This window comes from Labeo rohita, chromosome 25 (assembly GCF_022985175.1).
Source record: "Labeo rohita strain BAU-BD-2019 chromosome 25, IGBB_LRoh.1.0, whole genome shotgun sequence".
NCBI lineage: Eukaryota > Metazoa > Chordata > Actinopteri > Cypriniformes > Cyprinidae > Labeo > Labeo rohita.
Genome location: NC_066893.1, coordinates 9,278,120 through 9,298,907, shown reverse-complemented (window position 1 = coordinate 9,298,907; position 20,788 = coordinate 9,278,120). Strand labels below are relative to the sequence as shown.

The window sequence follows — 20,788 nt, the reverse complement described above, 5'->3', positions numbered from 1 at the left end:
ATGAGAGAGTGGCGTTCCAGCAGATGACGTAGGATGTAGACGTAGCGTAAGCTATTTGGTAGCAGAGTGGAGAAAGCAAAACAAAACACCAGTCACAAATTAGAAGTACAAAATGAGGATTTGTAGAGAAAAATGTCAGAGGATTTCGATATATAAGCCAAGAGGAGACTGGTTTTCCTTTGCTGTAAACAAAATTGGGTTCTCACGAGACTAGCATAATGTACACCTACATCCTACGTCATCTGCTAAAATGCTTTTATGATGGATGGATGCACTTTATTGGACTTCGAAATCTCAACACCCATTCACTGCCATTATATTTATATATATATATATATATATATATAAATAACTCCAATTGTATTTGTCTGAACGAACAAAGTCATATACACCTAGGATGGCTTGGGGATGGGTAAATCATGGGGTAATTTTCATTTTTGGGTGAACTGTCCCTTTAATTCAAACAGATGGGATGAAAATGGTGCTTCATTCGCAGATGTTTTTGGTTGGAAACTGCTACATAAATGTGTAACACAATAATTATCTTTGATTTTTTTATTTTCTGCTGAAAAATGATACAAAACAGGACACTTTTTAAAAGTAAACTGCTTCTTATTTAGTAAGGATTGTTTCAAAATGTACAAAAATTAGTTATACACAACATTTTAATTCCGCTGTACATAATAGGGGTAGTAAGTGCTTTTAAACATAAACTCCGTAATTACACACCCAAAAAATGTAATTTTCCAAAATCATGGCTTTTCATCCTTTCCACCTTCACTGGTTTGGTTTTTTTGCAGGTCCTTTATCAGCTTGACTCTCATGTTGTCCATCCATACCTGTTTATTTTTCTTATTTGTGCCTTTTTTATGCTTCTTCTTTGTTGGTTGATTCTGATTGGCTGCTTGTGGCTGTCTGGCTGCGTTTTTCCCCTGGCGTTGCTTAGGTCCATGTTTTGCCTGCATGAGAAGAAAGCAGAAAGTATACTTCATACATTGTGTTCATCTAAGTAGACTTAAGGTTGCAGGTTAATAGTGGATATCCATAAGCTTGAGAGAGTTGTAAATCCACCTACAATGTCCCAGCATGCCTTAGAACACGCAAATATAGTAGGCATGTCTCTACAGGACAGTGTGAGCAAGGAGCTCAATGATACACAATCCACACACCTCCAAAGTTCTGCCATAAGTTTTGCTTCAATGAAATTTTAAGTGTCATGTCTCCTCAGGCAGTGCTTCATTCGGGCCAGCACAGTGATGTAAGAGAGTTACTAAATGTGATGTAGGATGGGTGTGATCTCTTTACGACCTGTCCCGGCACATATCCCAGTTGCAACAGCCTCAGACCAGTGAATAAAAGAACATCCACAATCTAAATTTACTTTATGTAAGTTTGAGCAGTGTTTGCTGTGATAACTCAGAAACAACTTAGAAATGAAGCGAAATAAAAGTTTGAATCTACTAACGATAAGTAACATTCACCATCGATTGATACTCAGACTGATTAATGGCATGACAGATCGCCCTGATAGATAGAATGGGTGTGGCAACTCTGTGGAGGAATGTTATTGAGACATCATGGAAAAGTGTCCAGAGCGACTGTTTATGTTGGCTGTAAGTGTGTGCATGCAAATACCTTTGAGTATATGATGCATTTCTCTGAAAACAGCTTTAAAACTAGTCTCCAAGTGCTCAAGGGCTCAAATCACCACTTGAACCAGCAACCCACCAGTTACCAAATCTTATAACCCAATGCACCACACTAACTTTAGAAATACTGGATAAAAGGTATGTTGCAGGCTAAATTCAAACTCAAGTTTCCCACATAAGCACCAGTTTAACATGTCTGAAGCACACATGCAAACCAGTGACCTTCCATTTATTAAGTCGGAGGTACAACCACCACACTACCTGGAATTACTGGAAAAATGGAAAGTTGCAGGCTAAATTTGAACCCAATTTTCCAAAATAAGCACCACAGTTAAACATCCCTGAAGCACACATGCAAACCAGCAACCTTTCATTTATTAAGTCTGAACTACAACCACCAATCTACCTGGAAATACTGGAAAAAGTAAAGTTGCAGGCTAAATGCAATCCCAAATTTCCCAAATAAGCACCACAGTTAAACATGTCTGAAGCACACATGCAAATCAGCAACTTTCCATTTATTAAGTCTGAGCTACAACCACTACACCACACCACCTGGAATTACTAGAAAAAAGGAAAGTTGCTGGCTAACTTCGAACCCAAATTTCCCAAATAAGCACCACAGTTCAACATGTCTGAAGCACACATGCTTACCAGCAACCTTCCAGTTATTAAGTCTAAGCTACAACCACCAAACTACCTAGAAATACTGGAAAAAAGGAAAGTTGCAGGCTAAATTCAAACACAAATTTCCCACAGTCCAACATGCCTGGAGAACAAATGCAAAGCAGCAATATGCAACCACTACATCACCACATGGAAATACTGGATAAAAGGTAAGTTGCAGGCTACATCCAAACCCAAATTTCCCACATAAGCACCGTGGTTCAACATGTCTAGAGCATTCATGTAAACTACCACACCACACAACTTGGAAATACTAGATAAAAGGTATGCTGCATTATGTTGCATTTACCAACTCTAAGCTATAATCAACACACCACACCACCAGGAAATACTGGATAATTGAAAAGTTGCAAGCTAAACTTGAACGTAAATTTCCAACATAAGCAGCACAGTTCAATATCTGGAGCACACAAATCTAATCTATAACTACTACACACTAAATGGAAATACTGTATAAAGGTATGTTGCAGGCTAAATTCAACCCCAAATTTCCCACATAAGCGCCATGTTTCAAAATGCCTTTAGCACACATGCAAACCAGCAACCTTCAATTTACCAACTCTGAGCTATAACCACTACACCACACCACATGGAAATACTGGATAAAAGGTAAGTTGCAGGTTAAATTCAAACTCAAAATTCCAATGTAAGCACTACAGTTCAACATGCCTAAAGCAAACATGCAAGCTAGCAACCTTCCATTTACCAACTCTTAACTACTACCTCTGCACAACACCACCTCTGGAAGTACTGTATAAAGGTATGTTGCAGGCTAAATTCAAACTCTAATTTTCCACATAAGCACCAAGGTTCAACATGTCTGGAGCATTTCCAAGTGAAAAGGTGTTCATACCTGAGGGGGTGGACGTGGGGGGAAGGTGCAGGGCGGTCTGCTGTGTTTCTGGTGAAATGGCAGGATGTGTGAGGGGTCCAGGGGAACCCAGGGAATCCCTGGAGTCACAGCTGGGGGTCCGCAGTGCGCGTTCTGCAGGTGGTACACCCCGCGAGCAGCCTTGGTCTCATCGCTAGCTTTAAAGATGGTGACAAAACCCTCACGAGGCTTGTGGACTAACAGGTATCGTCCTTCCTGTAATCTGGGGCAGGTGTTAAAAGACATAAGATCAAAAGCAAAGACATATACATGGCTGCTTTATTAAATACAGCACTACGACAGCTGAAAGGAAATTTGTAGCTGATGACACAAGCTTACTAATGCAAACAACAAAAAGGTCACATCCTCGCAAAGTTGAACTACAAAGTCAATAGCTAAAGCTGATGAGTGTAATTTCTAATGTTAAAATGCGCTCACATATTCTAGCTTAATATGCAGAATTACACTACCAGTCAAAAAGGGTTTTTGTTTTTATTTTTTATTTTTTTAAGAAGTCTCTTCTGCTCACCAAGTCCGCATGCATTTGATCTAAAGTACAGCAAAAACTCTACATTTTTTAAAATATTTTTACTATTTAAAACTGTTTTCTATTTGAATATATTTTAAAATGTAATTTATTCCTGTGATTTCAAAGCTTTTGAATTTAGAATCATTACTCCAGTCACATGATCCTTCAGAAATCATTCTAATATTCTGATTTTCTGCTCAAAAAATATTATTATTAATATTATGTTGAAAACAGCTGAGTAGAATTTTTTCAGGTTTCTTTGATGAATAGAAAGTTCAGAAGAACAGCTTTTAACTGAAACATAAATCTTTTGTAACATTATAAATGTTTTTATAATCACTTTTGATCATTTTAAAGCATCCTTGCTAAATGTAAGTATGACATTTCTATAATTTCTTCCCCCCTTAAATTGATTTCTGAAGGTTCATGTGACACTGAAAACTGGAGTGATGATGCTGAAAATTTAGCTTTGATCACAGGAATAAATTACATTTTTAAATATATTCAAATAGAAAAGCAGTTAGTTTAAATAGTAAAAAGTACTTCAAAATGTTACTGTTTTTGCTGCATTTTGGATCAAATAAATGCAGGCTTGGTGAGCAGTAAGTAAAAAAAAATACATATATAATAAAAATGTTAGTAGTGTACACACTTTTTAAGACTGATTGAAAGTCTGATTTCACATTATATCTAATAGATCTAAAAAGTGAAAGAAACTCACGCTGAGACTTTTTTCAATATATGGTAGAGGGTGTTTAAACATCTAGTTGGCCTGAAAAACAAATATTGAATCACATTAAATTACATTCAAACTTGATACATGAGATATATTATTAATGTCACATAACATTAATATATAATTCATTTATTAATTAATATAAATGAATACTTAAAATACAAATACATTTTAAAAATAATAATTGTAAATCATTAAAAAAAATAATAATTATAAATAAATAGTATTACAATATTTCAGAGGAAAATCTGTGAGAGTCTGTCAAACAAAATAAATAAATAAAAATTAATTAATTAAAACAACAGTAAAACACTAAAATCAGTTTGGATTTTTAAAAGATTTAAATAATTACAATTTGATTTTATATAGAGATTCACTCACTGCAAGTCACAGCTGATGTTCTGAATCCAGTTGTCGGGCAACTTCTGCATCTGTGCGACTTCTGATGTGTGCGCATTGATGCGACCTACACAAAAGCCAGAAGAGTTTCTGAACAGTTAGCCTTTAAATGCACATACTACCACAGGTAGGCTGCTCATTTTCTTTCTTTCTTTTATAAATCTCATATATAACCTCAGGATAATACTTCCATTCATTTTTCATAACGTTTAGGTTACTTCAGGGCTCTACAGTGTGACCATTTTACTACTACGTGTGAAAATGAAAAAATATTTAGGAGCACCAGTGTGACTGAACCGATCAGCATATTTGTGTTTGCGCTGAGGGGAGTGTTTCTGTAAATGAGTAAATGAGATATGGATTTATTAGAACAGTTATATAAACAAGAAGTTAATATTAAGTGACTGTGACACTATTGCCTGATTTTGCTATTTTGTCATCAAAAAACAGATCACAACTGAGCCACTGAACATCTTCATTCAAACACAGTGGTGTTTCATTTATGAATGAATGTCTGTTTTTAAAGGGGTCATCGGATGCCCATTTTCCACAAGTTGATATGATTCTTTAGGGTCTTAATGAAAAGTCTATAATATACTTTGGTTAAAAATTCTCAATGGTTGTGTAAAACAACACCCTTTTTTCCTTGTCAAAATCAGCTCTGCAACAATCATCTCATTCTGGTCGAGGCTGCTTTAAATGCAAATGAGCTGTGCTCACCCCGCCCCTCTCTTCTCTCTGTGGAGTGACGAGCCCGTTTACTTTAGCCGCGTTTATTTGGAAAGGCGATCGCAAAGATTCATTAAAAAAAACACCTCTACTGTAAGTAAAGCTGGATCACGAATGATTTGCGTGAACACAGACGGTTATACGCAGATTGGGAGGCGAATTCACAAACAAACCACTGCATCTTCAGCGGCTCAGATGTCGGGAGTAAATGACGACCACTACGTTAATTTTTACATCCTGCAACACAACACCTCAATCGCTCAATCGGAGATATTCTTGTCTAACTTATATCCCTGCTCTGGCAATGAAACAAAGAGGTCGGACTGTAACAACTGATCTGAGGTAAGACGCTCATGTCAATCAACTATCGTGGGATATTGGGATAAAAAGGGGATATTATTTTTACAGATGAATTAAAAACCACTGCATAGATTTTTAGCATTATAGGGTAGATTTGTACATACACTGCCAACACACATTAATGTTAAAACAACATGTAAAAGTGAACTTCCATCCAATGACCCCTTTAAAAAATGTAATAAAAAAATATTGACCTAAACGATGACAAAAAAAAAAAAAAAAAAAAAAAGAGCCCCTGTACATTCCTCTTTAACAATCGACAGCTAAAGAAGCTAAAATCTCCGGATCCTTAAACCAGCTCAGTTTGTTTTAACCAAGGAACACCTAAATCTGTGTCAACAGGTGATTGAGAGCAAAAGGACACGTATTGACCTGCAACATGAACTCAAACTGTGAGAAACGTGAACGTTGCAATTATTTGTCTGTCTGTTGTATCTCTGCCTCGTAATATTTCACACCGATGGTGTCATTTTGAGTTCATGCCAGAAGAAAATGATCTCCACACCCCTTCTTGTTCATTTGTGTAAGGGAAACGCTGCTCTAGGCCAAACAACACAAAACTATAATAAAACAGAGGACATGATGACATTTCAGTAATTATTGCCACAATCGAAACGGTTTATTCCTATGAATTATTAATAAAAGAAAAAAACGAAACAATATGCCTGATTATGACATACTGTGTCACTCTGTCTGTGTTCTAATACTTGGTCTTGCTTTGGCTTTGTTTGAAAGCCAATAATCAATATTTTGGGGTTAGTACGAGTTTATTATTATTATTACTTCAATTGTCTTGTGGCTTATTGTGATGATCCGCAGTAAAATACTCTGCTCAAGTCTTCTTAAATCTTGTGAAAATATGTCCAGACTCATAACTGTGAAGATGCCAGCCCATTCTGTTATCGGATCCTGGACTAGACCCAGAGAAAAGACAAGATTCCTTTAATAAGCCTAGAAGAATTTGTAAAGCAAACACTATGCTGAGAGCAAGGCTCTTCTGCATTCTTCTGTGATTCTGAGGTATTTTCACCTGCAGGCATAGACTGCTGTCAGGCACATTGTGAGCTTTCTTAAAATCACTGTCAGTGTTACACAGGCTTCCAGAAAGTGGATAAAAACTCTTTAAACTTTAGTAGTCTGTCGAGCAGAAAAGGGAGTCTCCTTCCCTCTTTCTCTCATAATGGTGAAACCCGAGGAGCCCTACACCCACTGATAAGTCACACATGCGGTTGCATTCTTCTGTAGCCCTTTCAAAGCTGGAAATGTTAGTAGCTACGGCAACCCTCACTCAAAACATTGAGTCATGCATCACAAGAGAGGCATGCTGGGAGTTTGCGGGAAGTTCACTTTTGTGCTGACTCCCCCTGTTACCAAAACTAACAATCAAGACACAACATGGATACTTCTGCCTGTCTGAATTTGCTTCATTCATTTATTCATTCATTAAAAAAACAACAACTTTATTTTATAATTAATGGTGATGTTATTTGCACTTAAATGACGTAAAAAGCTGGGGTTTTTTGAAACAGAGGAAGTCGCTGCAGCAAAAAGGAGATTCAAGCAAATATATATAAAAAACAAATATATATAAAAAATAATAATATTAATATCATTAATATTAACTCTTATATTTAAGTCAAAATTATTTGACTTTATTGTTATTATTATTTGTATTATTTGTATTTTACTATTTGTATTTTAATTTTTAATTTAAAACATTATAAAAATATTAAATATATTATTTTATTACTTAATATTATTATTAATATTAATTCATAATATTTAAGTTAAAGTAATAAATTATTTAAAATAATTAAACAAATTTAATTTAAAATATTATAAAAACAATTTTTAAGTTTTAATTTAAAACATTATAAAAATATTAAATATATTAGTTTATTACTTAATATTATTATTAATATTAATTAATAATATTTAAGTTAAAGTAATAAATTATTTAAAATAATTAAACAAATTTAATTTAAAATATTATAAAAACAAAATATAATAAATCTTATATATTAATAACCAATATTTAAGTTAAACATTTGTAACTTTTTTTTATTTTTTTAATTAAAACATTATAAAAACAAAAAAGATATTTAATATTATTATTATGATTTGTACATTGTCTAATCTTATAAAAACAAAAATATAAACAAATATTTCATATTATTATTAATTCTTAATATTTAAGTCAAAATTATTTGAATTATTTGAACAGTTTTTTTACTTTTTAAATTTAGAACATTATAAAATAAACTAATATTTAATATTATGATTATTATTAATTAATAATATTTAAATATTTATTTAAAACATTATGAAACAAAAAATGCATGTCATCATATTATTATTAATTAATAATATACAAGTTAAAATTATTTAAACAGTTTTAACATTTTTTTTAATTTAAAACATAAAACCAAAAAGATATTTATTATTATTAAAAAGATTATTATTAATATTAACTAATATTTAAGTTAAACATGTAACATTTTTTTTTTACTTTTTTAAATTAAAACTTATAATATAATTACATTTTATTATTGTTAATATTAAATGATAATATTTAAATGAATTATTTAAACATTTGCACATTTTTGAAAAAAATTAATTGAAAATATTATAAAAACAAAAATATAAAAAAAGATTTAATTTTACTATTATTAATATTAATTCATAATACTTAAGCCAAATTATTTGAACATTTTTTTACTTTTTTAATTTAAAACATTAAAAAATATATATATTTTATATTATTATTAATATTAATTAATAATATTTAAGTTCATTATTTAAAGTGATAAATTTTAAATAAAAAAATAATTTAAAACATTATAAAAACAAAATATAATAAATATCTTACATATTAATAATAATAATATTTAAGTTAAACATTTGCAACGTTTTAGATTTTTTTATTAAAAAAATTACAAAAACAAAAAGATATTTAATATTATTATTGTTAATATTATCTGATAATATTTAAATAAATTTCTTAAACATTTGTACATTTTCTAATAGAAAATATTATAAAAACAAATATATATATATATATAATATTATTATTAATATTAATTAATATTTAAGTTAATTATTTAAAGTAATAAATGATTTAAAATAATTAAAAACAAATAAATGTAAAACATTGTAAAAACAAAAATATATGTCATATAGATATTCATATATTAATAATATTACTAATAATTAATATAATATTTACATTACAATTATTGACAACTTGTAACTATTTGTAATTTAAACCATTATAGAAGCTAAAAATTATATTTTATATTATTATAAATAGTATTTAATATATAAAAAGTGTAAATCTTATTTTCATTTATATGAACCACTATAACGAAACTGATTGAAATGATTAAACAATGCTTTAATTTGATTATGCAAATGAACTGCTGAATCAGTTATGAATTTTTACCTACATATATTTTAAATACATTTTAAAGGACGAAAAAATGCTATGATTAAATAATTTGTTTGCAATATCAAATCAAAATAGTTGAATTGATTCATCAGATATTTTATCTGCATGCATTTTTACTACAACATTTTACAGCATGAACATTGCTTTAATTTGAATCAAAAATGCAAACAAATCACTGAATCAGGTGAATTAAATTTATTCATCATTATTCATTATTAAATGTATCAAAACTTGTTTAATCAGTTGGTTCAGTTAAATTTATCAACTTTTTACCTACATATATTTACCACAACATTTTAAAGCATGGAAAATGTTTTAATTTATTTTGATAATATTGTGATAAATGACTGAATCAGCTGAATTAAACTTATTTATCATTCTTTATTATTAAATTGATCAAAATTCCAATTAAATCAGTTGATTCAGTTAGATTTATCAATCTGTCAACATATTCAATTTAATATTAACATATTAAAGCATGATACAAAAATGTTTAATTTAATTTGATAATGCAAATGAATCATTAAATCAGTTACATTCTATGTGAATTTATGAAATTACCTGATTATAAGATTTTTGTAACGCTGTAATACTACATATTTTCTTTTTTTTTTTACAGGTAACGTGAATAAGATCTTTTTTAAATGTTCTCACACTACATATTTTCTTCTCCATGTCATGTGAATCCGATTTAACCAAACAGTTCATGACAGAATCACAACAGCCTGACTATAAAAATGAGAAAGAGTACAAAGAAATCACATTTGATCAGGTCTCTTACTTATGAAAGACACAGTACTGGAGTGCAGAAGCTTCTCGGCCCACAGCTGACAGGCCTCTGTGTGGGTCAGACTCTCGGCTCCGTAGCACAGCTGATACTCCAGCTTGGGTAAAACATGCACCGGGACGGCCTGGATAAGAACACACTTAATGATTTTCCACTCAAACAGCGGTTCTGAGTCACTGCGCGTAAATCCCACACTGCTTTTTTTTGACCTACAGTTGAGAACCACTGACTGGACAAAGTCTGCCAAAACAATGATAAGACTTAAAAGTCAACTCTACAGCTCCACACAGGAAAACAGAGTGTTTAAAGAAAGGGAGTGGTTGTCGTTACTCAGCCCTAGTTAAAAACAAAGAATACTGCTTGGCATATTGACATACTGATTAAAATCCAAAAAAAGGTTGCTAAAAATCACTGACTGTGATAAGTAAGAATGATAAAAAGATCCGTTGTGAGTGTTTACACAACTGATGAGTTTAATGATGTTTGAAAACTCATCTGTGACTCTTGGGGCGTATCTTTCAACTAGAGCCAAAATAAGCAGTATTTTAACAGAAGGAACATTGTGTTTGTGTATTAGCATGCATCCAGCTCACCCTGAAGGTGTCTTTGTCATGTCTGGGGTGAGCGATGTCCACACTGCTGCGCACCATAAGCAGAACATCCAGCAGGCTGTAGAGTTTGTAGAGAACGCTGCCCTCTGCTGGAGGATTGTAGTCCATCTCATCCTCAGCACTGACCTGAAGATCCTCCTTCAGAAGACCTGGAAAAGACGGATAAAGGTTTATGCAAGAAACCTTGACTAAAGTAAATGGAGTTCAAAATGCAAAATATAGATAGATTCTGTAGCCATTTAAAATTAGAAGTAACCACTGCATTTTAATCATGATCCAAAAAGGCTGGACAATAATTCAATATCAATTTTTTTTCACTAACGGTGATATGATTTCCGATATTTCAATATACATTACTAGTGTTTCCCATACATTGTTTTATTTGTGGTGGTTGACTTTGAGCAATCATGAGCACTCCAAGTTTCAAAATCAAAACGCGGTGTGGGTGTTTTAAATGAATGCATCTTTGAAGGGAACTGAGGGTCTTCGGAAAAGTTGATGGCATTTTCATTTTATCTGTTAAAATAGCATTCATTATGGTATTGTAATGATATTTTTTTCAAAAACGCTTGCGGGGAAAGAGTTAAATGCTAGTATTATCTTATTTTTCCTCTTACATGTGACACAGATCTGTTATTATGGAAGGCCGTTTCTGCCACTGAATAAAAAAAAGGTAATTGTGATATTTTTTCACAATTCTAACTTTGTTTATAGCAATTGCGAATTTACATCTTGCAGATCTGACTTTTTTCTCAGAATTGTGAGATATAAACTCGCAATTCTGAGAACATATCAGGTTTTTCTGTCGTCAAAATTGGACTTTATTAATTAATTTAATTCATTAATTTGGGCTTCAGTAGTGAGTTCATATCTCACAATTTCGAGGAAAACAACTCAGAAAAAACTCTGAATAGCGAGATATAAACTCAACATTCGTGAGAAAAAAAAAAATATTGAAATTCTGCATTTTTACCTCGCAGTTCTGACTTTATTTCTCAGAACTGTGACTTTATATCACACAATTTTGAGAAAAAAGTCAAAACTGCGAGTCAGAATTGTGAAATACAAAGCCGCAATAACTTTTTTATTCAGTTCTCTATCTATCATAAAACGGGCACAAAACAGAATCTTGCACATTTGTTACATATTAAAATTAAAATATATGGATACTGTGTGTGTATATATATATATATATATATATATATTATATCAAAATTTTGATGTTTTTTTTTTTTTAATTTTAGATCTATCAATTAAAATAGAATACATGCTTTTGATTTTGATCTGTATACCATACATAAATGTTTTTGAACAAATGTGAAATGTTATTAGGGCTGTGTATTGCCAAGAATCTTGCGATACGATATGTTGCGTTACATTACGATATTGTAAACAAGGCAATATATTGGGATATTTCTTATTTTATGAATAGGACATAATTTTAGGAAAGCTGTAATTAAGAAAACACCACCGTATGCAAACCATTAAATGTTACTGAATCATTTTTGTTATTGAATCAGTATGAGTAAAGGGGGAAAATAAAAGTGCTCACAAGATTCTTATGTATCAAATGTAAGCTGTATAAAATCATTTATAAATGGACCATATATATTTTTAGACCCTGCTTTACAATTTAAGTTTACAACTGTAACCATGTCAGATCATTTTGATCTGAACTTAAGAATTAGATCTGCTTAATATCAATAAAAAAATAAAGTGCTTACAGAATTCCTAAAGAAAACAAAAGAATTGTGGGACAATAAAATAAATACAGATATTGGACATTCTGAGAACCTTTTTGTTCTGAGAATTGCTCAACTGCACAACTGCACAAAACAGCCCCACCACGAGAGAAAGCGGCAGGCAGCCGCGTGGCTACCCCACTGCGCCCGCACGAAGGCCCTTTCAAGGGAAGCAGCGGAAACGCTCGGTTGCACAGGGCGCTTCTGCTGCACAGACGGGTGGTGGCCGCGCGGCGGTTCCGCTGCTTGCCGCGTCCTGGAGCGAACGTTACCTCAAAAGCCGAAATGACGCCACACTTTACACCGAGGCAGGAGCAGGAACTATTCTTTCATCCTCCATTAACGCTAACATTAGTGGCGTGCCCTTATGCTAATATTTCCTGTCACTGTTGAAATTCAGAGAGAAGAAGACTGCAATCTAGCGGTCAAGATATAAGCTCAAAACGAAGCAACTGTCATGAACCTTGTATTTTTTTTTTTTTAAATATCGATATTCCGTTTTTGAGAATCGGTACAGTATCGCCAAACAAAATATCGCGATACACACGTGTATCGATATTTTCTTACACCCCTAAATGTTATAGTTATTTTTGCGCCAATTTAGTTTTAGTTTTATTATTATTGCATTTTTTAAAAATTGGTGTATAATTTATTTAAACTGCAATAATAATATTTTAAAAAAAAAATTAACATCTCTTTTAATAATGTTACATTTTAATAAATGTATGTATTTGTAAATTATTGAATACATTTCAATATTATTTAAATAGATTTAAATGTTATTTCAAATATTTAAATAATATTTATTTAAATAATTATACACATTAGGTGTATTTTCATTGCCTTAAAGGGATAGTTCACCTAAAAATGTTAATTTTGTCACTAATTACTCACCCTCATGTCGTTCCAAAGCCATAAGACCTTCGCTCATCTTCGGAAACTTGTTTTTGTTTTCTTTGCTTCCAGAAAGTATTCTAGTAGCTTCCTAAAATTACGGTTGAACCCCTGATGTCACAAGGACTACATTATCAATGTCTTTACTAACTTCCTGGGTCTGGAAACATTTCAGTTGTGTTGCTGTCTATGGAGAATCAGAAAGTTCTTGGATTTCATCTAAAATACCTTAATTTGTGTTCTGAAGATGAATGAAGCTTCTACGGGTTTGGAACAACATGAGGGTGAGTTTTCATTTTTGGGTGAACTATCCCTTTAATATTGTAATTTTTCTAGAAGTTTGAAAATGAGTGTCTGATATGGGCCTCTAAGAGTGTATTTTGAGCACTAACGTTTTCTTTGAGTGGCTACCATCACAGGAACGTCAGCAGGCAGTGTGGCATCCTCTTCCTGTCCCTCTTTGGACTCCAGATACGACGTTACACACTGCTTGACCAGTGAGTGGGCTTTAACCTCTGGAGCTTTGTCTTCTGGGATATTCGGTTTCACAGGCTCCTGGTTCTTGCTCGGGGTGGATTTCAGCATGGCATCCTGCATCCGCAAAATCTGTCCGAGCTGATCACACTCCCCGGATATTCGGGGTCTTTTGACTCCCTTCTTTGTTGCTTTGCTTGGAGGGTTTGCAGGTCCTGCTGTGGCTAGGTCGGGTGCTTGAGGGGAGGACACCTCTGCTGGTGTCACCTGGGTCTTAGATCTTTGTGGGGAGAAAATGTCGTCTATGACTAGTCGTTCTTCATCAGAATCCATATCCTGGTCCGTCTTGTCTTCCATCATATGTCTAGGCCGCTTTGAGGGAGGACACTGGGCAGCAGATATTTTTGTCTTCTCTTTTGAATCTTCACTCGCACTTTCCGTTTCTGAATTGGCACTTTCATTAATTGTACTGTTTTCCAAAATGTCTGTTTCTTCTTGGACCTTAGCCACGGTCACCTCAAGGGGTTCTGTAGGAGCTTCTTGAGATGTTGAGGTGCGTTTTGTTGTAGCTAAAGAGGCTGTCGGTTTCTTGGGGCTTGGGGTATGTTGGGATGGAGTTGCACCTGGATTTGTAGAAGCTGTTTTTGGTTCAGTCTTTTCCTTCACTTTTTTATTTGGGCTTGTAGGACTCTCCAAATGACTCCAGGTCTGTTAGGTCAGTCCCAAAATCCATACCACCGTCATCAAATGTAACCACACTCCTGGAGATCTTGTCCTGGCCAGAGTAAAATAGAGTAAATATGATTTACAATGTTTATATTTTAAATAATTTTCATGTAACTCAGTTATTTACTTACGTTTACTTACTTTGCATTTAATTATTTAGCAGATGCTTTTATGAATAATAATAACATACAAATATCTAATAAAAAAAATAGTATAATATAGTAGTATAATATAATATAAAATATAATAAACACACACGGACACACATGCACATAATACTTTTTTTAAATACAAAAATGTTTATTTATTTATTAATGCATCAGTTTATAAATACACTACTGGTAAAATGTTTGGAATAATTAAGGAATTTTTAATGTTTCTGGAAAAAAAGTATCTTATGCTCACCGATTCTGCATTTATTTTATCAAAAATAATAATAGTAATATTATAAAATATTACTACAATTTAAAAAAACTTGTCTTCCCTTTTAAAATATTTTAATATGTAATTTATTCTTGTGATTCAAATTTGAATTTTTAGCATCATTACTAGTCTTCAGTGTCACATGATCCTACAAATTACTTTAAAACATTAATATGCACAAAAATGTAATTTATTCCAAACTTTTGAGCACTAGCGTTTCTGATTAATAATACATAAGATAATTAATTATATAATTAATGTGTAATATATTTATATAATTTAGTAATTAATTATAATTACTATTTTTTTTGCTATATTAATTATTAAATATATTACATATAAATATATTTTATTATAATTTAATTATATATATATATATATATATTGATTATTGCTAAAGTAATTAATAAATATATTACATATTTTGTGTAACTTAATATTTTAATATATTATTATCATAATATTACTATCATTTTAATTATGTGACATACATAAAACAATATATCAACAATTATTATTGCTACACTAATTAGTAAATATATATAACATATTTTAACTGTAGTTACTACACATTTTCAGCAGGAAAAGAAAAATCTTTTTGATTTTGCTACTAATTTATTAACAATAATTTATCTACCAAAAAAACGTTACTGTCCGGTGTTTCGTCTTCTTTCCATGATACAAATCTGGTTTTGATTTTCCTTTTTTTTCCTGATTTTCCTTTTTTTCCCCCAAAACTACTTTCAAGTACAGAATAATAATAATAATAATAATAACAAAAATAAATAAATAAATATATATATATATATAATATATATATATATAAATATATATATATATATATATATATATATAAATATATATATTAATATATATTTTTTTAAGGAGCCAATAATCACAATAATTAATCAATTACTAATTTATTAACAATAATTTATCTACAATATATTATACTGCCTGGTGTTTCATCTTCTTTCTGTGACAAACCTGTTTTTGATTTTGCTACTTTTTTCCAAAATTAAAGTAATGAATAATTTCTTTAAGAAAGTTATTATATATATATATATATATATATATATAAAAAAGGATCCAATATTTACAATAACGATATACTAATTTATTAACAATAATTTATCTCCACTATATTTTACTGTCTGGTGTTTTGTCGTCTTTCTATGATAAATTCATTTTACCTCAGGAGGAGGCTCCTTTTCAACAAGCTCTTCTGAAGTGAGGAAAAACACAGGACGTGATACAGTCTTCTTAAATGCCAGCTTCATGCTCTCTTCTTGAAACAGCAGACTTCTCTCTCTCCAGCTCATCTCTGTCTTCAGCAGAGGAGGATCGATATATGCTGTTTTACTCTGACTACTGCCTGAGAACAACCACAACATTCATCATGTGAGACTAGAACAGGATTACAATCTTATGGTCTACAATGAAGCATCAAAACAAGAAGTGATCCCTCACCTTTCATGGGATTCATTTTGACCCAAACAGGGATCTCCCACGCTTCTGTGAACTCAGAGCTGTTATTGAGGAGCTGGAGAAAGGCCTCTTTGGATAAACACACTTGTGGCTCATAAGTAGCACTGAGTTTTTCTGCGTTACTGTCACTGCTGATGGCCTGCAGAAATAAAGAGACATTAAAATTAATACCAGTTCATTAAAATGAATTCATGAGGTCTGGAGACACAATTCAGTGTGTATCAGAGTGCTAATTCAAACCAAATGCAGCAATGCCCCCTAGTGGTTAAGGCCACATTTTGCTAGATAGAGACCTGCACTGCTTATATAAAATAAAACTACATGGGTGTATCTCAGAAAGAAAGACATATCTGGGTCTTTTTCACCTATACATTCAAAAAACTTACAGATAAATAAACACATTAAAAATACCTAATAAAAATATTTATTTTTTATTTATTTGTATGTAAGTAAATTGAAGACATTTTAAGATCTTGTTGGATAAAGTCAAGAAAATTTAAGGAATAAACTAAATGGAACACATCAGTATGGTTCAGTATGGTTTATAAATGTAAATGTCTTGTATTAGCAATGCTTCAAAGTTTGAAAATAGAACTTACAAAAAAACCCTTTGATCCAAAAAAAAAAAAAAGATGATCTTCATGAATATTTGTTTCTTGTCGTCCAGTGCAAATGTCTAAAGATTCTTGAACCAAGATAAACCAAAATGACATTTATTCTCATTTTAAACATATGTTCACTTAATTTGATTAAATTTCTCAAAAAAATAACTTAATATTTTAAGTTTGCATCTCAAATAAATACATCTTGATTTAAGAATGCTTAGATATTTGTACTAAAAAACAAAAAAATACTAAGGAAGATAATCATTGCTCTGATTTTGTATCTTTTAAGGCCTTAGTTTGTGGAAGGGTGAATTAGACCCTTTTAAAACCTACAGAAACCCTTTTGCAAATGACTATTTAACATGACTCAGATTTTTTCTTACAGTAATATTAATATATTTGTATTACATAATCATGACATTTTTTACATTGCAATTTAGCAAGTAATTGTAATATACTACTACTAATAATAATAATAATAATAACTGAAAAGATACTTTTTGAAACTAAAACTGCCAGTAGGTGGTGACAAGACACTGATTTAATTACTGAATCATTTATTCATTTGATTCATTCAAACGGCTGATTCATTCAGGAATGAGGCAAGTGTCTCGTCTTTATGAATGGGAAATTGAATCACTGACTCACTAGATTCGTTCAAAAACGCACGTTCATTCATAAAAGAAACAGTGCTGTGTTTGAATGGAGATGCGCAGCGGCTCAGTTGTGTGTTGCAAACTGTTTTTGATGACAAAATAGAGCAAAATCAAGCAATAGTGTTATAGTCAGACAATGTAAGTCACTTAATATTAACTTCTTGTTTATTTAACTGTTGTATTAAACCAATATCTCATTTACAAACTCCCTTAAAAATCATTAAAAGCTGTCACTCATCAAGTTTCATTATAATCAACGAAGTTCTCTACACTGCACAATGAATCTCTAATTTACACTCTCTCTAGGCTTGCCACGATAGACGGTGTTGATGGTGTTACCGGTTTTAAGACGCAACACCGGTGACATCACTTTTCCACCGTGACACCATCCCCACATTTTTTTTTTTTTTTTTTTAAGTATTCGTTTTTTTATTAAATATTTATTTGAATTAAATGGAAAATATAATTCTAAATAATTTACTTAAGACGAGAGCATGCACTATAATTAAAAACTGAACATGGCTACAATACGTCATATTTCATTTATCACGTGAGGAGAACGAGAGGAGTCGAATTTACAGAAAGAGAATGGCGTTGTGTTTTTTTTTTTTCGTTATGTTAATAAAAGTTCTGTTTAATATCAGTGAATTTTTTTTTTTTTTTTTTTGTACTTTCGTTGTCGTCCATTCAAACAATTGACGCCGAATTGCCAATTCCCGCAAAACTGAAATTGAAAGTATAATACGCACGCATTTATAAGCTATTTAAACGCAGAAAAAAAGAGGAAAAGAGGAAACCCCCACCCCCACGGTGATACCGGTATTACCGGTGTTGTCACATGTCGATTAACCGGTGGGGAAATTTCCTCATCGTCACAACCCTAACTCTCTCTACACTTTGTTTATGAAAGGATTGGTGAGATATGTCTGTGATACGTTATAAAAACACGTAGAAACCTTTGAAGCTCCCCTCAGCGCAAACACAAATACCCTGATCGGGTCAGTCGCACTTATAAAATATTCAAAATATATCAAATATTTTTTCATAGTGACACACAGAAGTTTTATATATATATATATATATATATATATATATATATATACACACATATATATATATACACACATATATATGTATATATATATATATATATATATATATATATATATATATATATACATATATATATATACACACATATATATATATATATATATACACAAAAAAAATGACAGTAAAATTATAACTAAAAAAAAAAAAAAAAAAAAAATTCACACTATAATAGAAAGGCTACTTACAGTGCGTACTAAAGTTGCTTTTTTAGTCGGAGGAACCACATTTAAATAAATAAAAAAAATCAATTAAATAAAACAATTATATATATACATATTATATATATATATATATATATAATAAAAAAATTACAGTAAAATTATAAATAAAAAAAGCAATTAAAAAAATTATATAATAAAAAAATGACAGTAGAATTATAAATAAAAAAACAATTAAATAAAAAAATTATATATATCAATAAATAACAGTAAAATAAAAAAAAATCAATTAAAAAAAAAAATAAATAAATAAATCACACTATAATAGAAAGGCTACTTACAGTGTGTACTAATGTTGCTTTTTTAGTCGGAGGAACCACATTTGACACGGTCTCATAGTCTACAGCAAGTTGGGTACTTTCTGGTATCACTTTATTGTCCAGCATGTCTATTTTACCCTGAGGAGGAAGACAGTAGAGATAGATATAACAAACAACTGTTTATCACACATTTAAGATCATAAAGAAATAAATACAGAAAAATAAGTACCATAGCAATAAGCTGTTTCTCAAAGTTGAGCGATATGTCACCCACAAACTTTACACTGGTCAGGCTAGTAATCTCTTGAATGCTGTAAACCTGTGGGTAACTCTTTACATTTTCCAAACAGGCTGTGAAATATTCCTGTTGGGAAAAGCATACAAAAAAAATCACTCAAATATTCAAAAAAAAAAAAAAAAAAAAAAAAAAAAGATTACAAAAAAAGTAACCAAAAAAATCTTCTTAATATTATTTAATTAAAATTAAATAATTAAAAGGTAATTAAAAACAATGCTTTTTGTAAAAACATTTGAATAGTAACATTAAAAAAAAAAAAGATTACACAAAATAAATACCTCAGTGTAGCGGGTGCCACCTGGTGGCATATAGTTGTACCCATCAGCACATGTTCTAGAAACATCCTGCAGGTATTTCATAAACTCTGTCACCTCGTTCTTCACCTGCTCCATCAAACACTTTGAAATAAGAGACAAGATGAATCACATGAAAACAGCCTTGCATCCATGTACCTCGATCAAAACTGTCCCGCTATTAAAGGTGGGTGATCAGGATGAGAGATGGTCTACCTTTGAAGCTCTGGAAAAATTCTTGTGGATGAGCATGTTGAGATATGTCTTGCGATTCCTGAAGTTGAGGGTGGAAAAGCAAGGGTAGGGCACTAGGGGCTCAGGGAACGCAGTTGCCTTTCCAGGTTTGCCTTTGGTTGGTTTGCACTCAGACGCAGGCTCATCTAATGCAGGGAGGTTAGTGACATCTGAACCTTCATCACACTTGAAAGTCGTTGCTTCTGCTGAGGGTTCTTCTGGCTTTTTCTCACCGCTCTCCTCTGATTTTTTATCAGAGCTTTGAAGAAAAAAAAACTCAAAATAATACACCTCAGTAACATACCATCATTTAACCCTCTTGTAGTCTTCTGTTATTTTAGACAGAAATACAATTACATTTAGTTGGGTTTTTTTTTTTTCTTCATTAAGAAAATGGGATTTTTGTAACAATGTACTACCAGTCAAATTTTTTCAACAAAAAGATTTTTAAAGAATTTTTTAAAGAATTCTCTTCTGCTCATCAAGCCTGCATTCATTTGATCCAAAATACAGCAAATAACAATATTTTTATAAATGTAAATGTAATTTATTCTTGTG

The 20,788-nt window shown here is 31.5% G+C and overlaps 1 protein-coding gene across 1 annotated transcript in view; it reads right to left on the bottom strand.

Annotated features, from left to right (window-relative positions):
* Positions 1–540: 540 nt before the first annotated feature.
* ice2 (interactor of little elongator complex ELL subunit 2) overlaps positions 541–20,788 on the bottom strand; it is a 23,358-nt gene continuing 3,110 nt past the window's right edge. Inside the window, 14 exon segments of the mRNA XM_051100260.1 lie at positions 541–959; positions 3,190–3,430; positions 4,458–4,508; positions 4,854–4,938; positions 10,190–10,319; positions 10,789–10,955; positions 13,835–14,594; positions 14,596–14,691; positions 16,259–16,440; positions 16,536–16,692; positions 19,427–19,543; positions 19,635–19,769; positions 19,982–20,101; positions 20,213–20,489. Coding sequence (XP_050956217.1) covers positions 753–959; positions 3,190–3,430; positions 4,458–4,508; positions 4,854–4,938; positions 10,190–10,319; positions 10,789–10,955; positions 13,835–14,594; positions 14,596–14,691; positions 16,259–16,440; positions 16,536–16,692; positions 19,427–19,543; positions 19,635–19,769; positions 19,982–20,101; positions 20,213–20,489 — 2,725 coding nt within the window. The 3' untranslated portion in view covers positions 541–752.